The sequence below is a fragment of the Pleurodeles waltl genome, chromosome 9, assembly GCF_031143425.1.
Source record: "Pleurodeles waltl isolate 20211129_DDA chromosome 9, aPleWal1.hap1.20221129, whole genome shotgun sequence".
NCBI classification, from domain to species: domain Eukaryota; kingdom Metazoa; phylum Chordata; class Amphibia; order Caudata; family Salamandridae; genus Pleurodeles; species Pleurodeles waltl.
Genome location: NC_090448.1, coordinates 300,453,640 through 300,467,895, shown reverse-complemented (window position 1 = coordinate 300,467,895; position 14,256 = coordinate 300,453,640). Strand labels below are relative to the sequence as shown.

The 14,256-nt window shown below is 50.8% G+C and overlaps 1 protein-coding gene across 1 annotated transcript in view; it reads right to left on the bottom strand.

The window, feature by feature from the left end:
• The window catches only part of DOCK3 (dedicator of cytokinesis 3), a 1,331,886-nt gene that overhangs the window by 325,859 nt on the left and 991,771 nt on the right, over positions 1 to 14,256 (bottom strand). Inside the window, exon 22 of the mRNA XM_069206772.1 lies at positions 11,586 to 11,667. Coding sequence (XP_069062873.1) covers positions 11,586 to 11,667 — 82 coding nt within the window. The remainder of the gene's footprint in view (positions 1 to 11,585; positions 11,668 to 14,256) is intronic.

The following is a 14,256-nucleotide window of genomic DNA, read 5'->3' as shown; positions in this document are numbered from 1 at the left end:
ATTTGACGCACAGCTTGTTCCGCGGTGAAAAATTCACCGCACGCCGGACCGGAAAGACGCCGCTCGACTTCGCGAGGAAAAGATCAACACGGCGCCTGCAGTGTGACTGGAACATTGACGCACGGCCCGCCTGGACAACGCCGCCCGACTTCCAGAGGGGAAATCGACGCCGCACCTGCCGTGAGGGAGAAAATTCCGCGCACAGCCCACCGGAACGACGTGCAGCCAGACAACAAGCCCAGGATTCCACGCACAGACCCCGGGGCATCTGAAAACCCCGCGACCCACAGAGGAGACCTATCCATGCGCCGGAAATCGACGCAACGTCTTCCCCGCGTGAAAAATAACAACGCAAGTCCGTGTGTGAAGGGGCGAAACTGACGTACACACCATTTTTCATGCATCTCCTCCTCTGTGGCCCTTTGCGGAGATTTTTTACTCCAAACCAGGTACTTGGTGCTTGAAAGAGACTTTGGGGGTCATTACGACCTTGGCGGTATAAGACGCTTACCGCCGTGCAGAAGACCGCCAATACACCGCCGCGGCCGCGGTAGACCGCCACAGCTATTATGACACACATCTCGGAATCCGCCGAAATTCAGACACAAACACAACACCACCACACCAAAGGTCAGCGATAAACATGCGGAAACAAATCCTCCATTTCCACACCAACAGAAACACGCCCATGCTATTATGACCCACGAATCCACACGGCGGTCTTTCAACCGCGGTATTCCATTGGCGGTACACACCGCCGCGCTCAAAATACACACACAGCTCCAAAACACCGCCACATTGGACAATTACAAATACACACACCTGACACACATACACACACCACTCCCACACACCCAATACAATATAAAACACACACCCACATCACACACAAACCCCTACGACCACAATTTCTGAGAGAAGGCCAGAGAGAGACAGCACAGAATAGAGAACCCCATCACACAGAGGCACACTACACCATCACCCACACAACACCCACGCACAAAACACCACATACCACTACACTCACCACACTCATCAACACATACACCACCCCACACATCACACACAACACCACATGGCACGCCAAAGACACCCCCGCTTCTCCGAGGAGGAGCTCAGGGTCATGGTCGAGAAAATCATCCGGGTAGAGCCACAGCTATTTGGATCACAGGTACAGCACACATCAATAGCCAGGAAGATAGAGCTATGGCAAAGAATAGTCGACAGGGTCAACGCTGTGGGACAGCACCCAAGAAATAGGGAGGACATCAGGAAGAGGTGGAACGACCAACGGGGGAAGGGGCGTTCCACGGTATCCAGGCACCACATCGCGGTACAGCGGACTGGCGGCGGACCCCCACCCCCTCCCCCACAACTAACAACATGGGAGGAGCAAGTCTTGTCCATCTTGCATCCTGAGGGCCTCGCAGAAGTCGTTGGAGGAACGGACACTGGTAAGTCAAATTTCAACTATCATATCCCCCACCCTACCTGCATGCTATCACACACCCCCTCCCTCAAACACTCCCCTATCACTCCAAATCCTCACCTATCTACCCATGACACCAACCACCCATCCCAACCCCAAAACCTGCATGACCTAACTAAGCTTGGATACCCATCACTAAAGCATGCCCACTGCACAGACCCACAACACCCCCCAACTATCACCACACAAGCCCCCACACAGGAATGCCTGCACTGGGGTACATGCACACCCAAACATTGCACATCATGAAACACACACATGCAATAATCATGTACTCATACCCCCGCAGGAACCCGAAGGAACGTCACCACACCAGAGGGTCCAGACTACACCACTCCACCCCCAGAAGAGGCCCACAGTGACGACAGCAGCTCTGCCCCACTGGATCTTGATGACCAGCCCGGACCATCGTGGGCCTCAGGACAGTCGATTCCCCTTGCCCAGCCACAGCCCAACACCGAACTGCCACCCTCTGGGAACACCAGCACAGCACCCACCCAGCGGGCCCAAACCTCCCTACCCAGGACAGGTCAATCAGCGGTGTGTACACTACTACAGGGCACCCAGGCGAACCCACCACCCCAACAACAACAGGGACATGGGGGCAGTGGTAGTGGGCACACGGTCCAGGGGACGGAGGCACAGGAACACAGGGGAACTAGGAGGGCTGCTGTGCGACAGAGGGAGGACAGGCCAAGGGAACCTACTCTCAACGAGGCCCTCTCCTCCATCATGGGAGCATACCACCACTCCCAGGAGACGATGGCAACGGTACTGGCCAAGTTGCAGGAGACCCTGCGTCTGCAGGAGGAACAGTATTTGGGGTTCAGGGAGGCGCTCAGGACCATCGGCTCCGCCCTGGGCACCATTGTAGGGGTGCTGACAGACATTCAAAAGACCTTGAGGGACACCGTGGCACTCCAAGGGGCACCAACACTAGCCAGGACGATGAAATGCCCACCACCTCCGCTGGCGCTAGTGGACAGGAGGCACCGCCACAGGACCAACACATCAGCACCCCATCCCCTGCAGACGGACCACCACTACGCAAGCGGGCCCTGAGATCCAGGAACAGGACAAAGCAAGATGGCAAGACCCCCGCCAGGAAATAAGACCACCCTGATCGTCCTCCCACTGTCCCACTTTGTTACCCTGTCCAAATCGGAACTGCCCCAGCTCCACTTCCAATGGCCAGATGTGCAATGTACCTGTGAGACTAATAGACTGGACTCTGCCATGGACATTCCTCCACCATCACCCATCCCCATTTCACAACCCCCCTTCATTGTTATGCACTTAAATAAACACCCTTGAAACACTAATAAAACTGGAGTCAGTCAATGATTGTGAACTTTGTATTGTCAATTACAGTGTTAAAAAAGGTTACCCATTGGAAGGCCAACATACCAATGTCACACATCACAAGCCTTTCAAGGGTGCAAGCTGTTGACACGTAGGTTACCACAATAGTGAAACTGAAATGGAAGGGGACAACTCAGTTAACAAATAGGGAGTGAAATGTAGGTACAGGATAGAGGTAGACGTGTGAAAGTTAATAATATGTGAAACATGAAAATGTACTCACCTGTGTCTCACTGAAAATATTGCTGTATGACTGACTCCCTGTTGTCGTTTTCATCTTCATCAGCTTCCTCCTCATCACTGTCCACAGGCTCCCCATGCTCCCCCGCTGCAACAACACCATCATCTGGATCATCCTCCTGCAGAAAAGGCACCTGCCGTCGCAATGCCAAGTTATGGAGCATGGAGCAGGCGATGATGATGTCGCACCCCTTCTTCGGTGAGTATAATAGGGATCCACCAGTCATATGGAGGCACCTGAACCTGGCCTTCAGGAGGCCGAAGGTCCGCTCGATCACCCTCCTAGTCTGCCCATGGGCCTCATTGTACGGTTCCTCTGTCCTGGTCCTGGGATTCCTCACTGGGGTCAATAGCCATGACAGGTTGGGGTAACCAGAGTTCCCCAATAGCCATACAGAGTGCCTCTGGAGTTGACCCATCATATCAGGGATGCTGCTATTCTGCAGGATGTAGGCGTCATGCACAGAGCCAGGGAACATAGCATTTACCTGCGAGATGTACTGGTCTGCCAAACAGACCATCTGGACATTCATGGAATGATAACTCTTCCTGTTCCTGTACACCTGTTCATTCCTGCGGGGGGACCAGAGCTACATGGGTCCCATCAATGGCACCTATGATGTTGGGGATATATCCAAGGGCATAGAAGTCACCTTTCACTGTAGGCAAATCCTCCACCTCAGGGAAAATGATGTATCTCCTTACGTGTTTCAGCAGTGCAGACAACACTCTGGACAAGACGTTGGAAAACATAGGCTGGGACATCCCTGATGCCATGGTCACTGTTGTCTAAAAAAAAGACCCACATGCAAGGAAATGCAGCACTGACAGCACCTGCATGTCAGGGGGGATTCCAGTCGGATGGAGGATTGGTGACATCAGGTCTGGCTCCAACTGGGTACATAGTTCCTGGATTGTGGCATGGCCAAACCGGTAGGTCACGATGACATGTCGCTCTTCCATTGTCAACAGGTCCACCAGCGGTCGGTACACCGGCAGATTCCGCCATCTTCCAATATGTCCCAACTGACGGTGCCTTAGAAGGACAACAGCGAAGAAACTGTCACCATTCCTCCAGGTATGTACCCACAGTCACACACAAGACTACAACAGACAATTAACCCATCCGGGAAAGGTTTTGAGTGTAGACCTCGGTATGTGTGACGCAGTAGTAATTGAAGCCATGTGGGCCCCTGAAATGGCGGCTGCCTGACCTCTAAACTGGGACAATGGGATTGTGGGGTAACTACGCTGGCGTTGGACACCATCGCGGTAGGCGGTCGTAGAGCGCGGCGCAAGGCTGCATTGGTTAACATTGGACCCTATGGGTCCAAGGAGCCAATGAACAGGTGCGCTGGCGGTGATGATGCGCCCCGCCGCGGACGTCACCACCATTTTCTATCTCTTCAATCACTAGATACCTGACCTTCGACAAGAGAGGACCTACACTGCTAGTGCTGCTGTGACCTCGGTCTGGAAGCGACGATGGCTGCTGTGTCTGGGGAAAGGGCCCCTGCCTTCACTGCACAGGAGTTGGAGAAACTTGTGGATGGGGTCCTCCCCCAGTACACGCTACTCTACGGTCCTCCAGACCAACAGGTTAGTACACAGGGAGCACGTTGTATGGGCTAGGCTTGGGTGGAGAGGGCTGGGTGGATGAGGGAAGGGGGCAGAGTACATAGAACAGTTATGCATGGGGATGAATGGGCCACAGGGATAGAGTTGGGAGGGGGACAATCACAACGACGGTGCAGTAGGTAATGACTGTCCTCTTTCCTTGTGCATGTCATGTAGGTCAGCGCCCACCAGAAGAGGGACCTTTGGCGTGCCATCGCCAAGGAAGTCCGGACCCTGGCCTGGGGGCCCACCAGAGACGGGGCACCCACAGCCGGAAGAGATGGGAGGACATTCGCCGCCGCAGTAAGAAGACGGCGGAGGCTCAGATGGGGATGGCCTCCCAACGTCGGAGGGGTGCCCGTCGCACCATGACCCCCCTGATGTTCCGGATCCTGGCGGTGGCCTACCCGGAGTTGGATGGGCGCTTAAGGACATCACAGCAGATACAAGGAGGTGAGTACTACCTCATCATATGGACTTTGCGTGCAGTGGAGGTGTTTGGGTGGGGGGGGTGGGTTGTGGGTGTCCCTAGGCCAGGGCGAGTTAGGTAGGCAAGGCCCCTCCATTATGTAGGCCATGTGGAACTCTACCCCAGCTCAAAACAGAGGGAAGTTGATGTATAGTTGCCCCTTTGCCATCCATGTGGGCAGATTACTACCATTGCCATGTAGGCCATATCCCAGAAATAGCATGTGCAGAGGTCAGGAGCACGGCGTAATGCATGGGGCTGCTGCGTCTGTCTTGTCCGCCAACGGTAGCGGTATGCCATGCACTAAAACTTTCTTTCTTCTGTCTCCCCCCTTTTCCTGCTCTCCCTGTCCTTTTGTACATCAGCATCAACAGGCGGAGGTACAGTGGCACCGGAGCACGAGGGAGCTGCATCCCACATGGCCATGGAGGGCCACACCACAGACTCTGAATTCACCAGTGGGACGGAGGGCGAGGGGAGCTTCACGTCGGCCACCAGATCACCAACCAGCGACACGGACTCGTCCGTTGATGGGAGCTCCCCTGTGGTGGCGGCACCATCTGTGCGCCCCACTTCTACAGGAACAGCCGCCACCTCCCCTACCAGCACGGCCCTCCTAGCAGCCCCTCAGCGTGTGTCCCGTGCCCGCTCACCCAGGAGGGTGGGCATCACCTCGCCCCAGGCACCTCAGGCCCCGCCCCTGCAATCTCTGGCTTCAGCACTGATGGCAGCCATTGTCCCTGTGTCCAGCCTCCCCCCTCCAACCTCCTCCACCCAGACCCAATCCCCTGTACCCCAGCCCATCCCAAGCACACCTTGAGATGCAGTTCTCAACTGGTACTGGGTGGGACTGGTGGCCAGACTGGATGAGTCTCTCCGTGAAAGTTCCTGTCCTGTCACTGTCCCAGCTGCACATGGGAGAAGGATGCCTGATGTGGCGGCCTATTCATACCCACACGGTGTTTGCCCTGTTCAGCGGTCTTCACCATGGCGGTCTTGGCCTTATTCAGTGGTGCTTTGACACGGCTGGCTATGGACTGTTCAGCGGTCTTCACCATGGCGGTCTTGGCCTTGTTCAGCGGTGCTTTGCCATGGCTGGCTATGGACTGTTCAGCGGTGCTTTGCCATGGCGGTCTTGCCCTTGTTCAGCGGTGCTTTGCCATGGCTGGCTATGGACTGTTCAGCGGTCTTCACCATGGCGGTCTTGGCCTTGTTCAGCGGTGCTTTGCCATGGCTGGCTATGGACTGTTCAGCGGTGCTTTGCCATGGCTGGCTATGGACTGTGAAGCGGTCTTCACCATGGCAGTCTTGCCCTTGTTCAGCGGTGCTTTGCCATGGGTGGCTATGGACTGTTCAGCGGTGCTTTGCCATGGATGGCTATGGACTGTTTAGCGGTCTTCACCATGGCGGTCTTGGCCTTGTTCGGCGGTGCTTTGACATGGCTGGCTATGGACTGTTCAGCGGTGCTTTGCCATGGCTGGCTATGGACTGTTCAGCGGTCTTCACCATGGCGGTCTTGCCCTTGTTCAGCAGTGCTTTGCCATGGCTGGCTATGGACTGTTCAGCGGTCTTCACCATGGCGGTTTTGGCCTTGTTCAGCGGTGCTTTGCCATGGCTGGCTATGGACTGTTCAGCAGTGCTTTGCCATGGCTGGCAATGGACTGTTCAGCGGTCTTCACCATGGCGGTCTTGGCCTTGTTCAGCGGTACTTTGCCATGGCTGGCTATGGACTGTTCTGCGGTAGCCTGAGATGGCGGTTCAGATACTGACATTGGGGTGTGGCATGACGAACTCCACACTGGACATTGGTGTGTGGCATGACGAACTCCACACTGGACATTGGGGTGTGGCATGACGTTCCATCATCGCCCACCGGGGCTTTGGGATCCTGGTCCCTCCTGGGCACTGACTCCGGCGGTGGTCTCCTGACCAGTGACGATACTCGGGCCCTCCTGGGCACTGATTCTGGCGGTGGTCTCCTGACCAGTAATGATACTTGGGCCCTCCTGGGCACTGACTCTGGCGGTGGTCTCCTGACCAGTGACGATACTCGGGCCCTCCTGGTCAATGACTCTGGCGGTTGTCTCCTGACCAGTAACGATACTTGGGCCCTCCTGGGCACTGACTCTGGCGGTGGTCTTCTGACCAGTGACGATACTTGGGCCCTCCTGGGCACTGACTCTGGCCGTGGTCTCCTGACCAGTGACAATACTCTGGCCCTCCTGGGCAATGACTCTGGCGGTGGTCTCCTGACCAGTAACGATACTTGGGCCCTCCTGGGCACTGGCTCTGGCGGTGGTCTCCTGACCAGTAACGATACTTGGGCCCTCCTGGGCCCTGACTCTGGCGGTGGTCTCCGGACCAGTAACGATACTTGGGCCCTCCTGGGCAATGACTCTGGCGGTGGTCTCTGGACCAGTAACGACGGTGCTGGCGGTTGTGTCTAGACCGCTGGAAATGATGGCGCACTTCTCCGCCGTGACACTCACAACAGGCTGGGCAGACTTCCTCGGAACCTTCCCACCTTCTTTGGAGTTACAGCTGACTCACCAATCGCTTTTGATCCCATTTCACTTGTTGTCCCACCAGGAGTCTTGACACGGTCCCGTCGTCCACTCTCCAATTTCGGTGTCTTTACAGGGGGTGGGCTGACAGTGCCTTGGCTCCTGATCCAACTGCCTGCCCTGCTGGACGGTGCACTCCAAAAACCTGGAACACGCACCACTGGTACTGGAGGCTTTTTGGCTGAGACGCTACGACGGGACTGATGAACTGGAGGGGGGGGTGGGGGCAAACAGGTCAATTTGACAGAGGGACAGTTTCTGATGGACACTGGGATGGGTAGTTGGAGGGGGTCTGGGAGTGGAGGTAGAGGAGGTGGTTGTAGGAGGTGTCACTTTAGGTGTTTTGGGTGCAGGTGCAGGTACTGGAGGCTGTCGTGAGGTGGATGGGTGTTGGGTGAGTGATTGCCGGCGTTTGTGTACTTTGGGAGGGGGCGTCACAGACACACTGGGAGAGGACACAGGGGACGTGTAAATGGCAGTGGAGGTGGTGAGTGCAGGTGAGCGGCTTGTGGTGCTGGGTGTTGTGGTGCGAGTCCTAGTGCCTGTAGATGTGGTGCATGCAGGTGTGTGTGTAGACGAGACTGGGAGGGAGGAGGGAGAAGAGGAGGAGGGGGACACAGTGGAGACAGTGGATGTTGGTGTGTCTGTATGGGTGTGATGCTTGTGTGAGTGCCTGTGGTGTGTGCGGTGCCTACGTTTGCTTGAGCTACTTTTGGGTGTTGACTTGTGTGCCTGCTGGCCCACTGTAAAGACTTGAGAGACTGTGGCTTTGCACTCCCAAGGATGGCACAGTGGGCAAGCCGCCCACTGTAAAGACTTGAGAGACTGTGGCTTTGCACTCCCCAGGATGGTCCAGTGGGCAACCCACCCACTGTAAAGACTTGAGAGACTGTGGCTTTGCACTCCCCAGGATGGCACAGTGGGCAAGCCGCCCACTGTATAGACTTGAGGGACTGTGGCTTTGCACTCCCCAGTATACATCAATGGGCATGGAGCCCCGTCGTGGACCTGGCTTTGCAGTCATCCGGCTGAGGTGCCCCCCCTTTCCTTCCCCCTGAGGTGCCTGTAGTGTTTCAATCTGATGCCCCGGAAGTGTTCTCTCGGATTTTGGTCAGGTATCTATTGTGGGCCTCGCCCATGCATTTTTGGACTGTTGGTGCACGGACATTGTTGTATACATATCTGCACTACTTCTTGTATTGTATATATAAATATGACAGATTTGGAGATATGATTCAGTGTATTTTTATATGACATGTATATTGGCACATTACAATATTTGAACGGATCTCGCTTTGTCTTTGCATTCTTCCGAAGGGATTGTGGGTTGTTAATGTGATATTTTTGACTGCATTGGTGTGTATGTTGTACTATGCGAGGGTGGGGGTGGGGGTGTTTGGTGGGTGTCCCCCTAACTTTTGCCTCCCCCCTCCCCGTGTCGTAGATGCAGTACTCACCGGTATGTTCTGCGCCTACGTCGCTGTTGTTCGTACAGGAGCAGAAAGACAAGGGCAGGGAGTATTTGGAGTTCCGGCTCCATGGAGTCGTCGTTCCTCGTGGAGTGTGTTGAGGTGAGGGTTTTCCCATAGCAAAGGCTGTTACCGCCGTGTTTTTATCCACGGTGAATCTGCCCTGAAAAAGGTGGCGGATTGGTGTGTTGTAATAGTGTGGGCGGTACTTTGTCTCCCGCCTGTCTGTTGGCGGTGACCGCCACGCTGTTTGTCTGTACCGCCGTGGCGGGCGAAGTGTTAAAGTGGCTGTCTTTGTTGGCGGTTACCGCCAGGGTCGTAATTCCCTTTTTTGGTCCGCCGGCCTGTTTGCGGTATTACCCCACCTTTTACACCGTCCACCAGGGTTGTAATGACCACCTTTGTTTGCTTTTTAAAGACTTAAGACACTTCATATCACTTTTCAGTGATATCTCTACAATTTCTTATTGCATCTTTTATCGTTTTGACCTGCAAATATCCAGATAAATATTATATATATTTTTCTAAACACTGTGTGGTGTATTTTTGTGGTGCTATATAGTGATATTGTATGACTTATTGCACAAATACTTTACACTTTGCCTTCTAAGTTAAGCCTGACTGCTCAGTGCCAAGCTACCAGAGGGTGGGCACAGGATAGTTTGGATTGTGTGTGACTTACCCTGACTAGAGTGAGGGTCCTTGCTTGGACGGGGGTAACCTGACTGCCAACCAAAGACCGCATTTCTAACACTGACTTTCCCAAACATGCTGACTTTCAAATTGAAATATTTGGTTTTGCTCAGCAGTGCACTTTCCTTTTCTTGTAAATATAAAAGAGATTACAAAGTTGAATCCCAGTAAAGGGACGTCGTAGCTTCACCATATAACGTTTAGGTCTGGGTTTAGCCAATGCCTTTGGATTTTACTACCATTATATATATATATATAAATATATATATATATATATATATATATAGTATACTTACTTAGCTGGGCTTACGGTCAGACCTCTTTGTCCACTGATCTGTTGTTGTGTCATTCACATTATTCTTCATTATTCTTCCACCTACAACAGGCTATAGAATGGTGCTCTTTCATAAGGAGCACGTCAGCACACAAAGTAGTCCCCTTTGGTTCCAAGGGGTTCTCTGGCAATGTGTGCTTTTTAAAGCATGCATAGACGAAGCCCAAAAAGCAGCCGGCCAATGACAGACTTATTGTCTGTGCTACTGTTTGCATTGATAGAGATTAAATACATTAACTCTCATTAACCCTCAATATCATTGTTTCAGAGTACACAGGTAAAGAATGTGACCACAGGAGGATGAAGCTAAAGGTTCAAGCATGATCTTGGGAACACGAATATTGAAAATGAATGCAAAGATCTCCAGTAGTATATTCAAGAAGTTGCATATTACCAACGGTCTCTCAAATGAACTATTTTGACTCTCAATGCATTGTTTTTTGTCAACAGTTTCCTCTTGGACAGAATAACTAAAGGAGAGGTGGAGTGGTTCAGAATTGTAGGTCTATGGGCCTGATTAGACTGAACATTCAACTGAAAACCCTCTCATTTCTAGGAAGTGCTAAATTAAGAGGACACTTCACTGGGGAATTAACTCCACCATGCTATCCTAAAGTGAGGAAAGTCTCCCAAATTAGCTTTCCTCTAGAAATGGACTATTTAGCATTATGAACCAGCTGTAACCCAGGGATACTGTGACTGAATGGTTCAGTGGGTTGACATATTTCCGAAGCACAAGTGCTGTCAAAAACCTAAAGCAGCAGCAGTCATGAGAGTAGACAATGTATCTGAAATGTGCGGATGGAGAGCAGTGAAACATGGCTGACAAATTCACAATACAGTATCTTTGCCAGAATGTGCACATGCAAACATTCTTACAAACTAAGGCATTTTTGTCAGGAATGTAAAAAAGGTACATTTCACACGTTATAATTTATAAAATACCACCTAACTTTACGTTAATAAGGGTACTACAAGTCACCTCAGAATTCTATGACCTTGTAAAGGCACTTGGCTTGTGGTCGAATGACGCCATGGATATAAGGACATATTATAGACTTGTAAAATCCTTATAATGCATAGCAGAGGGTATTTTATCACATATAAATTAATTCCACCTGGAGCCATTTATATCTTTGAGATGAAGACTGTCACTAAGGAAAACAAATATTCAAAATGATGATTCTCCTAAAGAGTCCACCACTCACTGCTCAATACAATGTATAGCACAAAAGGACGGGCTATTTACAAGGGCAAAGATGTATGAGGAATTGGCAAGGGTGCAGCTGACAAGAATTTATAAGGCCTTTAAATGGTAGCATCATATTTATTCTACCAAAACTCTTACCCTCATGGCCTCCTGGATATGGTCCTGACGCACAAGTTCAGCTGATCGGTCCATGTACCACTTCAAACACCGGATCAGTTCCCTGCGTGAAAGAGAAATCATCACCATTTGAATAACAATAGACAATACCACCACACAAGTGCGATGAGTAAGCTAAAAAGAAGAATGCTTTTGAAGATGTTAGTAATGGAGGATGGCTATAAAAAATGCACCTAATCGTGGCCAAAAATCTCTCAGATTCACCTGTATTGCGAGAGACACTTAGATTTGCTCATCTGACAACATCTAGACATACATCCATTTTCTATTTCATGTTACTGAGGTAACGATAGCACAATTGAGTCATGCCCTAATAGCCTCAAGATATTCTCAAACTTGGAACATTTCTCTCTTTTGGAAGTGATATAAATCCCCTAATTTTCTTTCACATTTACATATTCCTATGGCTTCTAATTTGAGTATGGGCTAGGAAGCTGCATTACACTTTTTTTTTGCTTTCAACCTAAAATTTAAGAGCAACTTTATTAAACATATATAACTTTGTATTCTCTGAATATTTTGGGCCTGATTTATAGTTGTGTAGTACTGCAGCACTGAAATTTGGATGGCATCTGATAAGTTTTCACGGTCCTGGGCTGACTTGACCTTAATTTTCCATTGGAGAGTCGGCATGTGCCAACAGGCATGCTCAACCAGGAAGATACAGGAGTGTAAGAGGCCAAGAAAACTCAGAACTACTATCACCAAGATCCAGGGCAGAGGCTGAACATTGGAATCATAGCCCAAATTACCTAGACACATTGCAAGTGGAGAGAGGATCTTGAACTGCATTGTATCCACAATAGCTCCAAAGAACAGCAACCTCTGTGAAGGAGTAAAGTGCAATGTGGGCTCAATGATTGAGACCCCCAATGATGTCAAGAGATTTGCCATCATCTGGAGGTGGGCTACGACCGAATGTGCAGGCACTCTTTCAACAGCTAGTCATTAAGGTAGGGAAAAACTGTTATCCTCAACCCCTGAAGGTGTGCTGCAACCACTGCCATCTTTTTGTGAACACACAAGGGGTGCTGGTAAGGCCAAAGGGAAGCATTGCAAAGTGAAAGTGCTCCTGGCTGACCTTTAACTAGCAGAAACATTTGTGGGACCACAGTACAAGTATATGAAAATAAGCATCATGCAGATCCAAGGACATCATTCAGTCCCCCAAGTCCACTACAGCCAAGATCTGTGCCAGCATGAGCATTGCAAATTTGTTTTCCTGCAAGACAACATTCAGGCGTCAAAGGTACATATAGGCTGAAGGCCTCTGTCCTCTGTCAGTACAAGAAAGTAACAAGAGTAACAGTCCTCTTCTCTTTCCAAGTCCGGAACTCTCACGGTAGCACCTTTAGACAGCAAAATTTGCACCTCCTGTACTAGAATGTAGAAGGGCTCTCCTGAAAGTTATTTTGATTTGGGGTTGGAGAAATGTGGTAGAGCAAAATGAAAGGGTCAGACATAGCCATGCTGATTATTGCATGACCCATCTGTGGCACAAGATGGATTGTGACTCTGGGCAGAAATATGGGGAAGGATGCATGCCGCTGAAGGTAAACTAAAGCATCTTTGTGGATGTTGTAGCAGCGGAAGGCAACTGAAAAGTCAGGTGATCATTCCGGCATGTGTGCTGTCTGCCAAACCCATGTCCCCTGTCTCAAAAAGACTGAGGTGACTGCTGCAGTCATTGGCAAGACTGGCCCTGTCTATATGCCCGGCCCCTGGTGGAGTCTGTGAATTTTCTGAACTGTTGTGTGAACTACTTGGCAGGGCTCAAGAGATTGAAAGATAGTGACATGGATCTATTTACCTTATAATGCTCTAGGGCAGAATCAGCTTTTTTTACCGAAAACACTGGAACAATCAAAGGGCATATCAATGAGAGAGGCTTGTACATTTCCAGAAAATCCTGTCGTCCACATTCATTTGCTGTGGTGAAGCACAATTCTAGAGCCAGCCACCCTTACCAGGCAATCACTAATAATGAGGCCACTACGAAAAACGCATTTGGCCGCATCTTGACCATCATCAGGCCCAAAGGTCTTTCAGAACTGCTGGCAAGATTCCGCTGGCCATGTCCCAAACAGCATGCATGTAGCAACCCAAAAGACAGACTGCACTGGCCTATCTCAAGGCCAAGCTGGTAGAGTAGTACTCTCACTTTCAAAATGCCTCAATCCATTTCAATTCCCTACCCAGAGAATTTGTGGGGAATGAATTGTGATCCATCTTGCTCGCTGAAGCTTTAATTTCCTGGTTCTCCGAGCTAGGGTTATAGCGAGAAAATCAGGATCACCAGACGCTTATTTGTGACGCCTGTCCATCTGCCTATTTACTGGTAGGAAAGAATAGGGCTTTGGCCAAGTGTCCAACAAGATGTCGTGAGTGACTTGTTAAAGGCTCAGATGTGGGTGGCGCACAATGCAAATTTTCCAAACGGTCATTATTCTTGGACTCAACTTAAAGACATCTGCAATTGAAGGACCCCAGCTGCCTGTCTGACTGCTACCAACAAGGAGACACTCTCTTCATTGGTGGTTGAAATGGCGAGTGCAATCATGCATTAGGGGAGTTATAAGGCCTACTGGCCTCTAAGTCCATGTAAAATTTGAGTCAGAAACTCAAATTTAAT